Below are 19,795 nucleotides of genomic sequence, written 5' to 3' on the forward strand. Positions count from 1 at the left end.
CCTGGGAGGCTACCGCACTCGGTACCGCAAGCGGCACCGATGTCGGAGACCTCACCCCGGACAATGGGCCAGCCGGTGCCTGGCTCGACGGTACCGGTGGCGCAAGCACCCCCGGTACCGGAGGGGTAGGGCGCAACAGCTCCCCCAGGATCTCTGGGAGAACGGCCCGGAGGCTCTCGTGCAGAGCGGCTGTAGAAAAAGACATGGAAGCCGATGCAGGAGTCGATGTCAGAACCTGTTCCGGGCGTGGAGGCTGTTCCGGGCTGTCCAAAGGGGAGTGCATCGACACCTCTTGAACAGAGGGCGAGCGGTCCTCTCGGTGCCAATGCTTACTGGGTGCCGACTCCCTCGGTGACCCAGAGCTCTCGGTGCCGACACGGGAAGGGGACCGGTGACGATGCTTCTTCGATTTTTTGGAACGAAGCACGTCACCGGAGCTTCCCGGCACCGACGAGGAGGACGTAGAATCCAGCCGTCTCTTCCTCGGGGCCGAGGCCGAAGAAGGTCGGTCTCGGGGGGGCTGTACCGCAGGAGCCCTCAGGGTAGGGGGAGACCCACCCGAAGGCTCACCGCCACCAGCAGGGGAATGGACAGCCCTTACCTGCACTCCAGACGAAGCACCACCATCCGACGACATCAGCAGACGAGGAGGTCTCGATACCAACGACGCCGACGCAGCCCTCCGATGTCGCCCCGATGCAGAGGGTCGATGCCTCGATGCACTCGATGCAATCGGGGGCGAGGATGAAGGTCCGGGCGCCGACGACTTCGAAGCAGTCGATACTCCCGATGCCGATGCCGACGAAGAGCCCGAGAACAAAACGTTCCACTGGGCTAATCTCGCTACCTGAGTCCGCTTTTGTAAAAGAGAACACAGACTACAGGCCTGAGGGCGGTGCCCAGCCCCCAAACACTGAAGACACGACGCGTGCCTGTCAGTGAGCGAGATTACCCGGGCGCACTGGGTGCACTTCTTGAAGCCGCTGGAAGACTTCGATGTCATGGGCGGAAAAATCGCGCCGGCAAGATCAAAACTCGAAATGGCGAAAATGGCACCACAAAAATAGGGGGAAGAAAAACTTCGACCGAGGCCTAATAGGGCCTACCCCGACGACGAAAGAAAACTTACCGGGGCAAAACTGGAAGTATGGGAAGGGAGAAAACCATTAAGGTCTCCTTCCGACACCTTTTTTTTTTTTTTCGAAGAACGAAGTCGATAAACGACGCGCGAGGTCAACTTTGGGGCGCGAACGGCGAAACACGACCGTACCGAGCGCGGACAAAAGAAGACTGGCCGGCACGAGCCGGTTCGGGAAGACGGCCGTGCATGCGCGGTGCGCATCGGCGCGCGAGGACTAGCAAAGGACTTTGCTAGGAAGTGTTCCAATTGGAGGGGCTGCCGTGGACATCACCCATCAGTGAGAACAAGCAGCCTGCTTGTCCTCGGAGAATGGTCAGTATTCTCAATGGAGAAGGGTAGTTAGTGGGGATCCCCAGTGCTCTGTGCTAGGACCGCTGCTTTTTAACATATTTATAAATGACCTAGAGATGGGAGTAACTAGTGAGGTAATTAAATGTGCTGATAACACAAAGTTATTCAAAGTCGTGAAATCACGGGAGGATTGTGAAAAATTACAAGAGGACCTTACGAGACTGGGAGACTGGGCGTCTAAATGGCAGATGAAGTTTAATGTGAGCAAGTGCAAAGTGATGCATGTGGGAAAGAGGATCTCAAATTATAGCTACGTCATGCAAGGTTCCATGTTAGGAGTCACGGAGCAAGAAAGGGATACAAATGCAATAAATATATCTAGGTATTGTCGTTGATGATACATTGAAACCTTCTGCTCAGTGTGCTGCTGTGGCTAAGAAAGCAAATAGAATGTTAGGAATTTTTAGGAAAAGTATGGAAAACAAAAATGAGGATGTTATAATGAATTTGTATCGCTCCATGGTGCGACCGCACTTCGAATATTCTGTTCAATTCTGGTCGTCGCATCTCAAAAAAGATATAGTGGAATTAGAAAAGGTGCAGAGAAGGGCGACGAAAATGATAAAGGGGATGGGACGACTTCCCTATGAGGAAAGGCTAAAGCGGCTAGAGCTCTTCAGCTTGGAGAAAAGGCGGCTGAGGGGAGATATGATAGAGGTCTATAAAATAATGAGTGGAGTTGAACGGGTAGATGTGAAGCGTCTGTTCACACTTTCCAAAAATACTAGGACTAGGGGGCATGCGATGAAGCTACAATGTAGTAAATTTAAAACGAACCAGAGAAAAGTTTTCTTCACTCAACGTATAATTAAACTCTGGAATTCGTTGCCAGAGAATGTGGTAAAGGTGGTTAGCTTAGCGGAGTTTGAGGGAAAGTCCATAGACCGTTATTAAATGGACTTGGGGAAAATCCACTATTTCTGGGATAAGCAGCATAAAATGTTTTGTACATTTTTGGGATCTTGCCAGGTACTTGTGACCTGGATTGGCCACTGTTGGAAACAAGATGCTGAGCTCGATGGACCTTTGGTCTTTCCCAGTATGGCAATACTTATGTACTTATGAGGTATGTGCAATTTACAATAGGAATGGATGAACCAGTTTTACACTGGCAGTCTTCCAACATGAGATGGACACATGGCATGTAAATTTTACTAATAGGAGAAATACTGAAGCTGAAACATGAAAGGACCTACAGCACCCCCCACCACTGCTGCCCCCAAACACAGCTTCCTTTCTCCCTCCCAGACCCACCTGTCTTCCTCCCCACACCCCCCTCCACCGGGCCTACCATCAGTGCTGCAAGTCACATAATACACCAAGATGGGGTAGTCAAAAATCCAGAACTGGTTCAAAATCTCCAGCCTGGAAATGAGCCAACTTGACATCTCTGTAGTTCTCAATCCACTCAGGACATCAAGAGCACCAAAATCACAGTTTATTGGGACCCTACACGGTCCGTGTTTCAGCTACAAAGCCTTCCTCAGGGGGCCAACAAATTGACATGTATAGATTAAGCATTTAAACCTCTCAAAATGAGGAGCAATAAGCTACGCGGTGCAGTCCACCACAATCCACAATTTTGTTTGTTCACTCTCTCATCGTGGATTGTGGTGAACTGCACCGCGTAGCTTATTGCTCCTCATTTTGAGAGGTTCAGATGCTTAATCTATACACGCCAATTTGTTGACCCCTGAGGAAGGTTTTGTAGCCGAAATACACACCATGTAGGGTCCCAATAAACTGTGATTTTGGTGCTTTTACCACCGTGGTTTCAGTACTGGTCTTTTGGACTTGGTTTTCTTCCATCCTTGTGTACTTTGCTTCTTTTAGTTGTTCCTTCCACCATGCTTAGATATTTATATACACCTTCCTGTTCAAGTTCCTTTATCTCACAGTGTTCAGTCAGAGATATTTTCAGTTTTGCTCAACTTTCACCTAAGGAAAGCACCTTAGCACATTTGTCTATATTTTTCTCCAAGGTGGATACTTTCATATTTTCTTACATCAGATTTGCCTTGGAAACATTTATTACATTCCTATATGATTTTTCTCCAGTGTGGATTCATGAATTGTGAGATTATTCTTTCGATTGAAGCTTTTACCACATTCAGAACATATATACAGTTTTTCTCCAGTGTGGATTCGTTCATGAACTCTGAGTTTATTTTTTGCATTGAAGCTTTTACCACATTCAGAACATTTATGTGGTTTTTCACCAGTGTGGATTCTTTCATGAATTTTCAGATAAAATTTGTCGCTGAAGCTTTTACCACATTCAGAACATTTAAATGGTTTTTCTCCAGTGTGGATTCGTTCATGAACTCTGAGTTGATTTTTTGCATTGAAGCTTTTACCACATTCAGAACATTTATGTGGTTTTTCACCAGTGTGGATTCTTTCATGAATTGTGAGATTATTCTTTCGATTGAAGCTTTTACCACATTCAGAACATATATACAGTTTTTCTCCAGTGTGGATTCGTTCATGAACTCTGAGTTGATTTTTTGCATTGAAGCTTTTACCACATTCAGAACATTTATGTGGTTTTTCACCAGTGTGGATTCTTTCATGAATTTTCAGATAAAATTTGTCGCTGAAGCTTTTACCACATTCAGAACATTTAAATGTTTTTTCTCCAGTGTGGATTCGTTCATGAATTCTGAGGTCACGGTTTTTATTGAAGCTTTTACCACATTCAGAACATTTAAATGGTTTTTCTCCAGTATGGATTCGTTCATGAATTCTGAGTTGACTTTTTCCTTTGAAGCTTTTACCACATTCAGAACATTTAAATGGATTTTCTCCAGTGTGGATTCGTTCATGAATTCTGAGCTTATCCTTTTGATTGAAGCTGTTACCACATTCAGAACATTTAAATGGTTTTTCTCCAGTGTGGATTTGTTCATGAATTCTGAGTTGACTTTTTCTATTGAAGCTTTTTCACATTCAGAACATTTAAATGGTTTTTCTCCAGTGTGGATTCGTTCATGAAGCCTGAGGTCATTCTTTCGATGGAAGCTTTTACCACATTCAGAACATTGGAAAGGTTTTTCTCCAGTGTGGATTCGTCCATGAATTTTCAGATAACATTTGTCTCTGAAGCTTTTACCACATTCAGAACATTTGTTTGGTTTTTCTGCAGTGTGGATTCTTTCATAAATTCTGAGGTTAGTTTCGTTGCTGATTCTTTGACTTTGTCTGAGATTTGGCCAGTTGGTGGAATTTCTCTCTTGTTCAATACATACATTCGAGCTCTCTCCTTTTGGGGTATTTTCTTGCAAGCTTACACTACTAATGCCTCCCACACTATCAGCTGAAGGATCAGGGCTGTCTCTGAAGGGGTGTTTTTCTTTCCATTCCTCCTTCTGTTCTCCATCGCACCCTTTCATTCTCTTATTCCCAAATCCATCATCTGCTGGATAAAAATGAAAGTATGTACATAAATTATACAGCTATTTAGTAAGACAAATATAGGCAAATATCCCATCATAAGTATTTAAAGTCACTTGCTGGTAGACAGGTGTAAGTGAGCAATGGCACATGAAGAGACATAAACAGACCATCCTGATCTCATCTGTTGGTTCTGGACATTTCATCCTCCCCTGCAGTCTCTGCAGTGATTCCCTTCACTCTGATTATATTCACTTACCAAAAACTCAATGTGAAAATGTAGAAATACTCCACAGCACATAGCAATGATTTTTTTGACATAGGAATTCCTTGCTCACCACTCTTGGTCACTGAAAGGAACCTCTTCCATTTTCAGGATCTCTAGTATGGGTTCAGTGGCATAGGTGTCACTATGGGGTGGAAATGCCCCTTCCCCTTGCAACCATAGTGAAAACTAGTATCAAAGCTGCACATCTCCTTACTTCCCTCCCCGCAGTCCCTCCAATCTTACAGGCAGTAAGAAAAAAAAAAACCTCTTGGCTCTGAAAATAGTGTGATCTGACTGTTTCATTCGGCTCTGCAAATAGTGTGCTCTGACTGTTGTGATTTGATTGTTGTTGTTTCTAACTGGTTTATTGATATCTGTAAATCTGAAAAGGAGATTTCAGATTTCAAAACTGCTAGCAAGTATTAGAACTTTTTTTCTTTCCTAGAGATAGGTTTTAAAACAAACACATTCCACAGGTTTTAAACTTTAAGCCCCCCCCCCCCACCCTGCCCCTCAACCCACCCACCCCAAGACTGACACTTCCTAAATAAATTTCCTAACTATTCTACTTATTACAAATTAACTCCACCCAAATTACAACTGCCTCTGGTTGCCTATGTATGACTGAGGAGTAAAGTTAATCATGCACAGTATTAACCCCATCATAGCATACCTGTTCATTCCCATTCCAACAAACAGGATGACTTTCATTCTCTGTAATAATTGTGGTGTTTCAGTTTCAAGGCCAATTATCTGGATACTTAAGGCTTGTCCTGTCTGTCATCAGCTTGCTAGTTTAAAACAGGAGCTCAGTAAGGTAAAACAGGAATTAGATGCACTTAAAGCAGCTTCTAAGACTACACAAAACCATGCAGCACAGAATCAAGCCAAATTCACACCACTGCCTCCAAGGATAAAACCACCTAGGAATAGATGGTTCACAGTAGGCTCAAGCAGACTTCGCTATGTGACACAGAGGCATCCGCCCTCACAAGTGTTGCCCCTACAGAATTCTTTTGCTCCATTACAGCATGGTGATGATCCTGAAAATAGAACTGAGGCAGAAGAGAAAGAAATGAAGTTGGAACAAAAGGATATGAAGATATCCAAAGAGAAAAGACAACCCCAAATCACAAATGTTGAAGCACATACCAGGAAATGTACGTACATGGAAAGCGATGACCACAAATGCTCGCAGTCTAAGCAATAAAGTTCATGACCTTCAAGCCCTGATGTTGGAGGCAGACTTAGACATTGTTGCAATCACGGAGACGTGGCTAAATGGTTCCCATGAATGGGATGCAAACATACCAGGCTATAATCTGTTTAGGAAAGATAGAGAGAGTCGTAAAGGTGGAGGAGTAGCTCTATATGTGAGAAATTATATCACGGCAACCGAAATGACAGGGACCTGGGGAAAGGAAGAAGCGATATGGATCACTTTAAAAAGAGAGGATAGAACCTCTATACACGTGGGTGTTGTCTACAGAACTCCGAAACAATTGGAGGAATTAGATAAAGACCTGATCGCAGATATTCAAAAGTTGGGAAACAAGAGAGAGGTGCTGGTGCTGGGAGATTTCAATCTGCCGGAGGTAGATTGGAAGGTTCCGTCTGCGGAATCGGAAAGAAGTAGAGAGATCGTAGATGCTTTACAAAGCAGTTTGCGCAGACAAATGGTGACGGAACCCACGAGGGAGGGAGCAACGCTGGATCTGGTGCTCACAAATGGGAATAGCGTGTCAAATATCTGAGTGGGTGCCCACCTGGGCAGCAGTGACCATCAAACGATTTGGTTTGATATTACAGCTAAAGTGGAAAGCGGCCACTCAAAACTCAAAGTTCTGGATTTCAAGCGTGCTGACTTTAGTAAAATGGGGGAATACCTGAGGAAGGAGATGATGGGCTGGGAGGAAATACGAGAAGTGGAAGGACAGTGGTCCAGGTTGAAAGAAGCTATAAATAGGGCCACGAACCTTTATGTAAGGAAAGTAAATAAAAGCAAGAGAAAAAGGAAACCAATATGGTTCTCCAAGCAAGTGGCTGAGAAAATAAAGGCTAAAGAGTTGGCATTCCAGAAATACACAAAAACTCAAGAAAAGGAACACGAGGAGGAATACAGGATGAAACTGAAAGAAGCCAAGAGAGAGATACGTCTGGCGAAAGCGCAAGCGGAAGAACAAATGGCTAGAAATGTAAGGAGGGGTGACAAAAATTTCTTCAGGTATATAAGTGAAAGGAGAATGACTAAAAAGGGAATTGTGAGACTAAAAGATACTGCAAACCGCTATGTGGATAATGATGAAGAAAAAGCAAATTTGCTAAATAGATACTTTTGTTCTGTTTTCACAGAAGAAAATCCTGGAGAAGGATCCTGGAGAAGGACCGCGATGGACTGCAAAAAGTACAAATGAGATTGAAGTGGATACAGCACCGTTCACGGAACAGAGTGTGTATGAACAGCTTGAAAAGCTAAAGGTGGACAAAGCCATGGGACTGGATGGGATCCACCCCAGGATATTGAGGGAGCTCAGAGAGGTTCTGGCGGGTCCTCTTAAAGATTTGTTTAATATATCCTTGCAGATGGGAGAGGGTCCGAGGGTTTGGAGAACGGCGGAGGTGGTCCCTCTTCACAAGAGTGGTGATAGGGAAGAAGCTGGAAACTACAGGCCGGTAAGCCTCACTTCAATTATTGGAAAAGTAATGGAAGCGATGCTGAAGGAAAGGATAGTGAATTTCCTGGAAGCCAATAAGTTGCAAGATCCGAGACAACATGGTTTTACCAAAGGGAAATCGTGCCAAACGAATCTCATTGAATTCTTTGATTGGGTGACAGGAGAATTGAATCAGGGACGAGCTATAGACATAATCTACTTAGATTTCAGCAAAGCTTTTGACACGGTTCCCCACAGGAGGCTCTTAAATAAACTGGATGGGCTGAAGATAGGACCCGAAGTGGTGAACTGAATTAGGAACTGGGTGACGGACAGAAGCCAGAGGGTGGTGGTGAATGGAATTCGCTCGGAGGAGGGAAAGGTGAGTAGTGGTGTGCCTCAAGGATCGGTGCTGGGGCCGATTCTGTTCAATATATTTGTGAGTGACATTGCCGAAGGGTTAGAAGGTAAAGTTTGCCTATTTGCGGATGATACTAAGATCTGTAACAGAGTGGACACCCCGGAGGGAATGGAAAACATGAAAAAGGACCTATGGAAGCTAGAAGAATGATCTAAGGTTTGGCAATTAAAATTCAATGCGAAGAAATGCAAAGTGATACACTTGGAGGCATATTTTCAAAGCACTTTGGGAGGCTAAGTTCCATAGGTTTCTATGGAACTTTGGGAGGCTAAGTGCTTTGAAAATGAGCCTCTTAGGGAATAGAAATCCTCGGGAGACGTATGTGTTAGGCGGGGAGAATCTGATAGGTACGGACGGGGAGAGGGATCTTGGGGTGATAGTATCTGATGATCTGAAGGCGACGAAACAGTGTGACAAGGCGGTGGCCGTAGCTAGAAGGTTGTTAGGCTGTATAGAGAGAGGTGTGACCAGCAGAAGAAAGGGGGTGTTGATGCCCCTGTATAAGTCGTTGGTGAGGCCCCACCTGGAGTATTGTGTTCAGTTTTGGAGGCCGTATCTTGCGAAGGATGTAAAAAGAATTGAAGCGGTGCAAAGAAAAGCTACGAGAATGGTAAGGGATTTGCGTTACAAGACGTATGAGGAGAGACTTGATGACCTGAACATGTATACTCTGGAAGAAAGGAGAAACAGGGGTGATATGATACAGACGTTCAAATATTTGAAAAGTATAAATCCGCAAACGAACCTTTTCCGGTGGTGCGAAGGCGGTAGAACGAGAGGATATGAAATGAGATTGAAGGGGGGCAGACTCAAGAAAAATGTCAGGAAGTATTTTTTCACAGAGAGAGTAGTGGATGCTTAGAATGCCCTCCCACAGGAGGTGGTGGAAATGAAAACGGTAACAGAATTCAAACACGCGTGGGATAAACATAAAGGAATCCTGTTCAGAAGGAATGGATCCTAAGGAGCTTAGCCGAGATTGGGTGCCAGAGCCAGTGGTGGGAGGCGGGGACAGTGCTGGGCAGACTTACACGGTCTGTGCCCTGAAAAGGACAGGTACAAATCAAGGTAAGGTATACACAAAAAGTAGGACATATGAGTTTATCGTGTTGGGCAGACTGGATGGACCGTGCAGGTCTTTTTCTGCCATCATTTACTATGTTACTATGTTACTAGGCTATTCCTCCACTCTGAAGCTGCCCATGGATAGAAAGGAGGGAAAGGGAAGGGAGAGGGGGACATGGTGCCCATGGATGGAATGGAGAGGGGAGAAGCTGCACATGGATTGAAGAGAGGGGAAGATTTGGAAGGAAGCAGAAAAATGGAAGAAAGCTAAAAGATCAGTGCTAAAGATGGATGTAGGGCCGGAAATGAAAAAGAAAGGATGTGAGAAAAGAAATAGCACATAAACAGGAGGTCCTGGAAACAGTTAAACGCACAGAGGTAGGGAAAAAGAACCAGAGACTGATGATGACCAAAGATGATTAGAAAAATACAATTGCCAGATTACAAAGATAGGGAAAATGATTTTATTTTCAGTTAGTGATAGAATTATGTCAGTTTTGAGAATTTACTTCTGCCAGCTTTATTTTGCACTTTTACATGAGGAAATGCATTTCTTTCTATTTGGTTTTGCACTGCATGCAAAATCTGGCATCTTGAGTTTCAGTTTAATTTTTGCCTACATTAGGACTTTTACCCCCCTGTTTACTAAGCCACGCAGCTCAGTAAATAGGGGGGGTTAGTTTGTGGTTGCTTATCCTGTATTTGAACAGGGGCTCTCTGTGTTCTGAGACCAGGATGGGGTGCTGTGGAAGAGTACGAGTGAAGAAGGAGATCCCGAGGGGTTCAGTGAGGGTAGAAACAGAGTAAATGTTGTCAAACAGAGGCAACAGTAGATGGGGTAGAAGATAAGAGAGAGAATGGCCTGGAGACAAGTGAAGGATGGAGAGACAGGGATGGAGCTGGAGCTGATGAGGGGATGAAAAGCAGTGGAGAGTAGATGAGGGCTCAGAGGGTGAGAACAGAGGAGAGAAATGGGGGACTAGAGAGTGGGTGAAAGACAGAGGGGGGCAGGATTGGCAGACTGGGGCAGGAGAAAGACAGAGGGGGCAATGGAAATGCTGGTAAGAAGGAGATGAGAGTTGAATAGAAGGCGACTAAGTACTAGAAGGTGAAAGAAGGAGAATGAGGGCTAAAAATCCAAATATGGATGGATATAGAAGCAGAGATGAGAAAAATGAATGTAAAAAGAAAGAAAGATCAGTGCCAGATGGATGTAGAGAAGAAATGGAAAGGCAAACCTGAAAAAAATTTAGAAGACTGACACAAATATTGGAACAGACTGGGACTAACTCAATTAGAAAAGTACCCATTCAACAAAGGTAAAACAGAAAAACATATATTTTTATTTAATACTTTTTAAGGATTGGTATGTGTCTGCTTTGGGAAAGGTACATCTTTTCTATTTTTGTATTTAACAGAGTACAGAGAAAATGCTTTTCTGTTTCTCTTTTACCTATACTTTCACTGCTTATAGAGTCTGACTTATTTGGGGGTCTCCATTTCAGTTTTTGTCTGCATGTTTTTTGTGGTCCATTATGTTGTATCAGGTGAGGGTCTGTCCGTGTTCTGCATGTCTGACTGAGGTGAAGGATTATGCTAAAATGTTTGCCCTGCTAGTAGTAACGTATAACAGTCGAACTTGTTCCTGTTTCCCAGTAGCAGGTTTATAACACTGTCTTTTCATAGGTGGGTCATGGCTGTTATGATTTGGAAAGTTTTTCCTGTATAGGTTTTGAGTGTCTTTTAGAAGGGTTTTGTGTTAGTTTGCAAAGTGTCTGTAGCCTGTTTGAAAGCGGGCTCTGGGGCAAGGGCTGTCAAAAGATGGCTCTTGTTACCGCAAATAAAAATGCCCAGGACTAATGGTCTCCCATCCTATAGCGAAGTTACTTACCTGTAGCAGGTATTCTCCGAGGACAGCAGGCTGATTGTTCTCACTGATGGGTGACGTCCCACGGCAGCCCCAGGTCTGGAAATCTTACTAGCAACAAAGCTTGCTAGAGCCCTCGAGCACAGAAGTGCGCGCGTGCCGCCTTAGTCAACTTATAAAGCAAAGACAAGGAAAGAGACAACTGGAAAGGGGAGGTGGGCGGGTTTGTGAGAACAATCAGCCTGCTGTCCTCGGAGAATACCTGCTACAGGTAAGTAACTTCACTTTCTCTGAGGACAAGCAGGCTGCTTGTTCTCACTGATGGGGTATCCCTAGCCCCCAGGCTCACTCAAAACAACAAACAGGGTCAATTGGGCCTCGCAACGGCGAGGACATAACAAGAATTGACCTACGAAGAAACAGCTGAGAGTGCAGCCTGGAACAGAATAAAAATGGGCCTAGGAGGGTGGAGTTAGATTCTAAACCCCAAACAGATTCTGCAGCACCGACTGCACAAACCGACTGTCAAGTCGGGTGTCCTGCTGAAGGCAGTAATGAGATGTGAATGTGTGGACTGATGACCACGTCGCAGCCTTGCAAATCTCATCAATAGTGGCTGACTTCAAGTGGGGCACTGACGCTGCCATGGCTCGAACACTGTGAGCCGTGACATGACCCTCAAGAGTCAGCCCAGCTTGGGCGTAAGTGAAAGAAATGCAACCTGCTAGCCAATTGGAAATGGTGCGTTTCCCTACAGCCACTCCCCTTCTGTTGGGATCAAAAGAAACAAACATTTGGGTGGACTGTCTGAAGGGGCTTGGCCGTTCCACATAGAAGGCCAATGCTCTCTTGCAGTCTAATGTATGCAACTGACGTTCAGCAGGGCGGGTATGAGGACGGGGAAAAAATGTTGGCAAGACAATTGACTGGTTCAGATGGAACTCTGACACCACCTTTGGCAAAAATTTAGGGTGAGTGTGGAGGACTACTCTGTTATGATGAAATTTGGTATATGGAGCATGAGCTACCAAGGCTTGGAGCTCACTGACTCTACGAGCTGAAGTTAACAGCCACCAAGAAAATGACCTTCCAGGCAGTCGCGTAGGAAGGGGGGGGGGGCGGTGGGGCGGTCCGCCCCGGGTGCAGGATGCTGGGGGGGTGTCGGCTCCGCTGGGTCCCTGCTCTCTCTGTCCCGGAACAGGTTACTTCCTGTTCCGGGGCAGAGAGAGCAGGGAACCAGCGGAGCCGACGCAGCTCCCAGCGACATGCACTTGGGGCGGATCGGCCCTCCTGCCCGCCCCCTTTCTTACAGCAGTGGTAAGAATGCGCTCCGGGGGGGGGGGGTGCGCGCACCGAGAAGGGGGGTGCGCTGTGCTGATCCACCCCGGGTGTCAGCCGCCCTCGCTACGGCACTGCTTCTAGGTCAAATACTTCTGATGGCAGGAATTCAGTGGCTCAAAAGGAGGTTTCATCAGCTGGGTGAGAACGACTTTGAGATCCCATGACACTGTAGGAGGCTTGACAGGGGGCTTTGACAAAAGCAAACCTCTCATAAAGCGAACAAAGGCTGTCCCGAGATAGGCTTACCCTCCACACGATAATGATAAGCACTAATAGCACTAAGATGAACCCTTACTGAGTTGTCTTAAGATCAGACTCTGACAAGTGCAGAAGGTATTCAAACAGGGTCTGTGTAGGAGAAAAGCGAGGATCTAGGGCCTTGCTGTCACACCAGAAGGCAAACCTCCTCCATTTGAAAGTGTAACACCTCTTAATGGAATCTTTCCTGGAATCAAGCAAGGCTCGAGAGACACCCTCCGAAAGACCCAAGGGAGCGAAATCTAAGCTCTGAACATCCAAGCCATGAGAGCCAGAGACTGGAGGTTGGGATGCAGAAGCTCCCCCTCGTTCTGAGTGATGAGGGTTGGAAAATAGTCCAATCTCCACGGTTCTTCGGAGGATAACTCCAGAAGTGGGAACCAGATCTGATGAGGCCAAAACGGAGCAATCAGAATCATGGTTCCGCCATCTTGCTTGAGTTTCAGCAAAGTCTTCCCCCAATGTATATGCATACAGGAGGCCTTCCCCCAATGAAGGAGAAAGGCATCTGACGCTAGCCTGCTGTGGGCCTGAAGTCTGGGAGAAAACTGAGGGACCTTGTGATTGATCTGAGTGGCAAAAAGATCCACCAAGGGGGTGCCCCACGCTTGGAAGATCTTGCGTACCACGCTCGAGTTGAGCGACCACTCGTGAGGTTGCATTATCCTGCTCAACCTGTCGGCCAGACTGTTGTTTACACCTGCCAGATACGTGGCTTGGAGAAACATGCCGTAACGGCGAGCCCAAAGCCACAACTGGATGGCTTCCTGACACAGGGGGCGAGATCCGGTACCCCCCCTGCTTGTTGATGTAATACATGGCAACCTGATTGTCTGTCTGAATTTGAATGATTTGATTGGACAGCCGATCTCTGAAAGCCTTTAGCGCATTCCAGTCCGCTCGCAACTCGAGGAGATTGATCTGAAGACCTGTCTCCCAGAGGGACCAGCGACCTTGAGTGGGAAGCTCATCCACATGGGCTCCCCACCCCAGGAGGGATGCATCCGTTGTCAGCACTTTTTGTGACTGAGGAATTTGAAAGGGACTCCCAAGGTCAAATTGGATCGAATTCTCCACCATAACAGGGAGTTGTGAAAAGCGGTGGACAATTGGATTACATCCTCTAGATCCCCTGCAGCTTGATACCACTGGGAAGCTAGGGTCCATTGAGCTGATCTCATGTGAAGACGGGCCATGGGAGTCACATGAACTGTGGAGGCCATATGGCCTAGCAATCCCAACATCTGCCGAGCTGTGATCTGCTGAGATGCTCTGGCCAAGGAAACGAGGGACAGAAGATTGTCTGCCCTCGCCTTGGGAAGATAGGCACGAGCTGTCTGTGAGTCCAGCAGAGCTCCTATGAATTCTAGTTGTTGAACTGGAAGAAGGTGGGACTTTTGGGTAATTTATAACAAACCCCAGTAGCTCCAGGAGTTGAATAGTCATCTGCATGGACTGCAGAGCTCTTGCCTCCGAGGTGTTCTTCACCAGCCAATCGTCGTAATAAGGGAACACATGCACTCCCAGTCTGCGTAGCGATGCTGCAACTACCGCCAGGCATTTTGTAAACACCCTGGGCACAGACGCGAGACCAAAGGGCAGCACGCAATACTGGAAGTGCTGGGTTCCCAGACGGAATCGAAGATACTGCCTGCGAGCTGGAAGTATCGGGATGTGTGTATAAGCATCCTTTAAGTCCAGAAAGCATAGCCAATCGTTCTACTGAATCATGGGAAGAAGGGTGCCCAGGGAAACCATCCTGAACTTTTCTCGAACCAGATATTTGTTCAGGGTCCTTAGGTCTAGGATGGGACGCATCCCCCCTGTTTTCTTTTGCACAAGGAAGTACCTGGAATAGAATCCCAGCCCTTCTTGCCCCGGTGGAACGGGCTCAACCGCATTGGCACTGAGAAGGACGGAGAGTTCCTCTGCAAGTACCTGCCTGTGTTGGAAGCTGAAGGACTGAGCTCCCGGTGGACAATTTGGAGGTTTGGATATCAAATTGAGGGAGTATCCTAGTTGGACTATTTGGAGAACCCATCGATCGGAGGTTATGAGAGGCCACCTTTGGTGAAAAACTTTTAGCCTCCCTCCGACCAGCAGATCGTCCGGCACAGACACCTTTATAGCGGCTATGCTCAACTGGAGCCAGTCAAAAGCCCGTCCCTTGCTTTTGCTGGGGAGCTGCAGGGGCCTGTCGAGGCGAACGCTGTTGACGTGAATGAGCGCGCTGGGGCTTAGCCTGAGCAGGCTGTCGGGAAGGTGGATTGTACCTACGCTTATTATAAGTAAAGGGAGCAGTCCTCCTTCCTCCGTAAAAATGTCTACCTGATGAGGTAGATGCTGAAGGCGCCCAGTGGGAGAGTTTGTTGAGGGCGGTTTCCCGCTGGTGGAGCTGCTCTACCACCTGCTCGACCTTCTTGCCGAAAATATTATCCCCCCGGCAAGCAGCATCCGCAATCCGCTGCTGGACTCGATTCTCCAGGTCAGAGGCACGCAGCCATGAGATTCTGCGCATCACTATACCCTGAGCAGCAGCCCTGGATGCAACATCAAAAGAGTCGTAAGCACCTCTGGACAGGAATTTACGACACGCCTTCAGCTGCCTGACCACATCCTGAAAAGGCTTGGCCTGCTCTGAAGGGAGCTTATTGACCAAGTCCGCCAGTTGCTTCACATTATTGCACAAGTGGATGCTTGTGTAGAGCTGGTACGACTGAATCTTGGAGACGAGCATAGAGGAATGATAGACCTTCCTCCCAAAAGAGTCCAAAGTTCTAGACTCCCGCCCCAGGGGCGCCGAGGCATAATCTCTAGAACTCTTGGCCCTCTTGAGAGCGGAATCCACAACTGCAGAGTCGTGAGGCAACTGGGTCTTCATCAACTCCGGGTCCCCGTGAATCCGATACTGGGATTCAACCTTCTTGGTAATGGTAGGATTAGATAACGGTTTCATCCAGTTCGCCAGCAATGTCTGCTTAAGGACATTATGTAGAGGAACAGTAGACGACTCCTTAGGTGGTGAAGGATAGTCAAGGACCTTGAACACCTCGGCCCTGGGCTCATTCTCAGTTACCACAGGGAAGGGAATGGCCGTAGACATTTCCCCCACAAAGGAAGAGAAAGACAGACTCTCCGGGAGGAGAAAGCTTTCTCTCTGGCGAAGGAGTACGATCAGAAGGGAGACCACAAGACTCCTCATCAGAGAAATATCTTGGGTCCTCCTCTGCCTCCCACGAGGCCTCCCCCTCGGTATCGGACACTAGTTCTCTGACTGCAGTCCAAAGTCGGGCCCGTCTTGACGCAGAGGAACCATGTCCTCGATGGCGGTGTTGAGAAGTGGACTCCTGCGCCGTCTGCGATGAAGCTCCCTCCATTGATGTCAATGGGGAGTCAACTTGGGTGGCAGCTGAGGCCGACGCCGCAAGCGGCACTGGCATCGCAGACCTCACCACAGACGGGGAGCCAGTCGCCGCATCTATTAACGGTACCGACGGCGCAAGCACCACCCCTTCCATCCAGGGTCTGTCCCCTCTCTCTGCCCCCTCTTTCCACCTGCACCTAGTTCCAGCCCACATCTCCCACCTGCCACCCTTTTCAGCCCCACTATCCCACCAGTCCCCAGCCCTTTTCTCCCATCAGTCCTGGGCTTCAGCCCCCAGCCACTTCTCCCTGTCCCCTTTTCAGCCCCTAGTTTCAACCCCAGCCCTTTTCTCTCACCAGTCCCGAGCTTTAGCCCCAGCCACTTCTCCCTGTCCCCTTTAAAGCCCCCAGTCCCCACAGTATCAGCCCCTGCCCCTTTTCAGCCCCCAGTTCCAGACCCCTTCTCCCATGAGCACTTCCCTCCCCAGTCCCCTTATCCCCTCTGAGCACCCCACCCCTCCCCAATCCCCATTCTCCCCTCTGAGCACCCCCACCCTCCCCAATCCCCTTCTCACCTCTGAGCATCCCTCCTCTGAACTCCCCCACCCCTCCCCAATCCCCTTCTCACCTCTGAGTACCCTTCTGAGCTCCCCCACCCTCCCCAATCCCCTCTGTGCACCCCCACCCCTCCCCAATCCCCATTCTCCCCTCTGAGCACCCCACCCTCTCCAATCCCCTTCTCCCCTCTGAGCACCCCTCCTCTGAACTCCCCCACCCCCTCTCCAATCCCCATTCTCCCCTCTGAGCTCCCCCCCTGACCTAGTCCCGTCTCCCCTCCATTGAAGCCACAGAGCCCTCTTCTCCTGCCACCGCCTGCTTTTTTCTTTTCTTTTAATCCGTGCAGCCACGCAGGCAGCGCTTCGCGTCTGCCCTGTGTGTGCTGCTGTGAAAGAAGTAAATCGCCAGCGCTGGCTTCGGGCCTTCCCTTGATGTCCCGCCCTCTTGTGAGGTAACTTCCTATTTCCTCGAGGGCGGGACATCGAGGGAAGCCCCGAAGCCAGCGCTGACGATTTACTTCTTTCACAGCACACGCAGGGCAGACGCGAAGCGCTGCCTGCGTGGCTGCACGGATTAAAAAAAAAAAAGGCAGGTGGTGGCAGGAGACGCGACGGAGCACCCCCCACCCGCGGACACCCGGGGCGGACCGCCCCCACCGCCCCGCCCTTGCTACGCCACTGCTTGTCTGAAATGTGTACTTCCTGGCTTGTTGAATTCTCGTTGTTTCAATATGCAGTTGTTTGCTTGCCTGATGATGTCACTCTTCTTTCTTATATTGATGACTTGCTCCCTCTGCTGACCCTTGTGTGCATTACATGCACCAGTTCGTATAGTAAAACTTTAAATTGTGTTTTCCAGGACCTCTTTCTCAAATTGAGTTATCCAACAATTGGAACCTTTTAATTTTTATACCCTGTGGTATTGCATTAATATTTTCTTTTGCAGCCTGGTGTTTGATAATGTGATTTATGCAAGGAATCTAGCCGAATGTTCAGATTAAGAAGTTGTTAACATTTTTAATGTACCTTGAATGGGAATGCTTTGTGCTGCTATAGAACATTCTAGGCACCTGCCTACTTTGCTGAAATCATCTTTGTTCTAATTTTTCTCCATAAATGAAATGTGTCTCTCTCATGATTTTGGACAGACGCTTAAACCTGGTTATCCAGAGATGTGAGATGTACCATGATAAAGATTTAATGTGTGTTTTGAATTGTAGGGAATCACATTGTGAAGAAGATGGGAGCAATTTCCCAGTCATTGAAAGGTTACTGAGATGTTCTAAGCTTGTAAAAGTTATTTACTGCCAATGTGCAAGTTGTGTGAAATAATCACATGGCATGCATGTTTATGTGCTACGAAGGTACACTGTAAGTTAGTTAGAAGGTCTGTGGAAGTGAATATACGTGGAAGTGTTTGAACAGGACTATACTCTTTTGGGATAGGCCAGAATAGCAATTCATTTTATTCTGAATTACCTATCAAATAGAACTGAATAAAGCATAAAATCTGAGTATAGAATTGAGTTAATGATATTTTGTTAAGGGTTTGACCAGATATTGAGAAAATTATTATCTTTTATGTCTTGAGGCCTAAACAGAGGTCCTGCTTTGATTAATTGATTTATTGTTTGGAGTCCTCTTTCTTGTTTTTTCAGGTTCATCAAATTGTCCTCTCACCTTAGTTGACAGGCAGGACGTGACATCATTTGAACTGTGATCACTGACAGCACTAGTCTTCGCTGCCATTGTGCTAAGGCCTGCTGTCTTACCATTCCTGAAGCAGACCTGACCATCGCATTCTCCTCTGTTTTCAGGATTGTTGCCTATTACTGCAATGAACTTTTTAGAACTGTAATCTTTATATCCTCATGCCTATAAACAACTCTGTTAAGATTGCACCATTGCTGGAAGGAGATTTTGGTTGAACTCATTTTGTTAGATAAACTGCTGAACTCTACTCCAGCATTTAAACTGGTGGTCAATATAGGAATATTGCTATACATTTTCAATTGTAATGATTTCTTTTTGCTTACTAGGTATAAGCATCATCAGTCTTAACACCTCTGAAGCCACTGATTGTTTCCTGTATGATATTGTTTCAAGACATATTTCTATGGTATCTCATTTATTGTCTCATATTGCAAACCCAAGATACTAAAGTTCAAACCCACCGGTGAGGTGGAAGCCATTCTCGAAGATCAACCAGTGACGCTCATATGTCCCGTCCAAGAAGAGTGGAGACTCCACACCCCTTTGATCTTCGGGGCCACTGATAGCCAGTACTTTCAGAATACTGCCTTCGCCCAACAGAGGAGGGACCTTATGGCAGAAGTACCAGGAGTCTGGGCAGAATCCAATCCCGGGGGATTAGCCGTAAATGCCACCTCTAACTGGATCGAGCTGAAGCCAAATACCCAGGTCGTCATCCAGCTCCAAACACAGTATACCCTATGCAGCTCGACATAGCAACCCGCCAGAGATCTGGAGATGTGCCAGATCGAATATGGACCAGTTGTCCAGTACGTGGGTGACCTGTTGATTGTGTAGTGTTCGCCTGAGGGTTCTTGACAGCGGAAGGAAGAGAGCTTGCAAATGCCACTGAAATCTGTCACCTGCTTGAAGCTGTGTGGAAGCCAAGAAAAGTCGCTGTGATGTACTGTACAGCCCACACAGGGAGGTCAGATTTCATAGCCCGGGGTAACCGGCGGGCGGACGAGGCAGCCAAGAAAGCCTGTCAAGAACCCTACCCTCCTGAACCTACGAACCTACTCCTCGTCCATCTCCCCGAAGAAACCCCCACATACTCACCAGACGAAGACGTCTGGGCCCGACAGGAGGACTACCAGATGTCACCAAACCTTTCCACTTGTTTGTGGATGAGAAGAGGGGCTTGGCGCTTGGAGTATTGACCCAGGCATTCGGGACATGGCAGTGACCAGTGGCGTACCTCTCCAAAGGCATGGACCCAAATGGATGATGAAGCTGAGGCCGAAAGAAGACGCCTTGGGATTCCAGTCCACAGGAGTTGAGTCCAGTCCGAGGGATGCTGCTGACGGAGCCTCCGAGGCCTATTCAAGTTTCTGCCCTTAATGATGCCAAGAGTACCGTGATAG

General features: G+C 47.3%; 1 protein-coding gene across 1 annotated transcript; it reads right to left on the minus strand.

The window, feature by feature from the left end:
- Window positions 1–3,523: 3,523 nt before the first annotated feature.
- LOC115463898 (zinc finger protein OZF-like) lies at window positions 3,524–4,884 on the minus strand. Its single transcript, XM_030194575.1, is given in 2 exon segments — window positions 3,524–4,431; window positions 4,434–4,884. Coding segments are annotated over 2 exon segments (1,359 nt in total).
- Between the last annotated feature and the right edge of the window lie 14,911 nt (window positions 4,885–19,795).

This window comes from Microcaecilia unicolor, chromosome 1, assembly GCF_901765095.1.
Source record: "Microcaecilia unicolor chromosome 1, aMicUni1.1, whole genome shotgun sequence".
Classification (NCBI taxonomy): domain Eukaryota; kingdom Metazoa; phylum Chordata; class Amphibia; order Gymnophiona; family Siphonopidae; genus Microcaecilia; species Microcaecilia unicolor.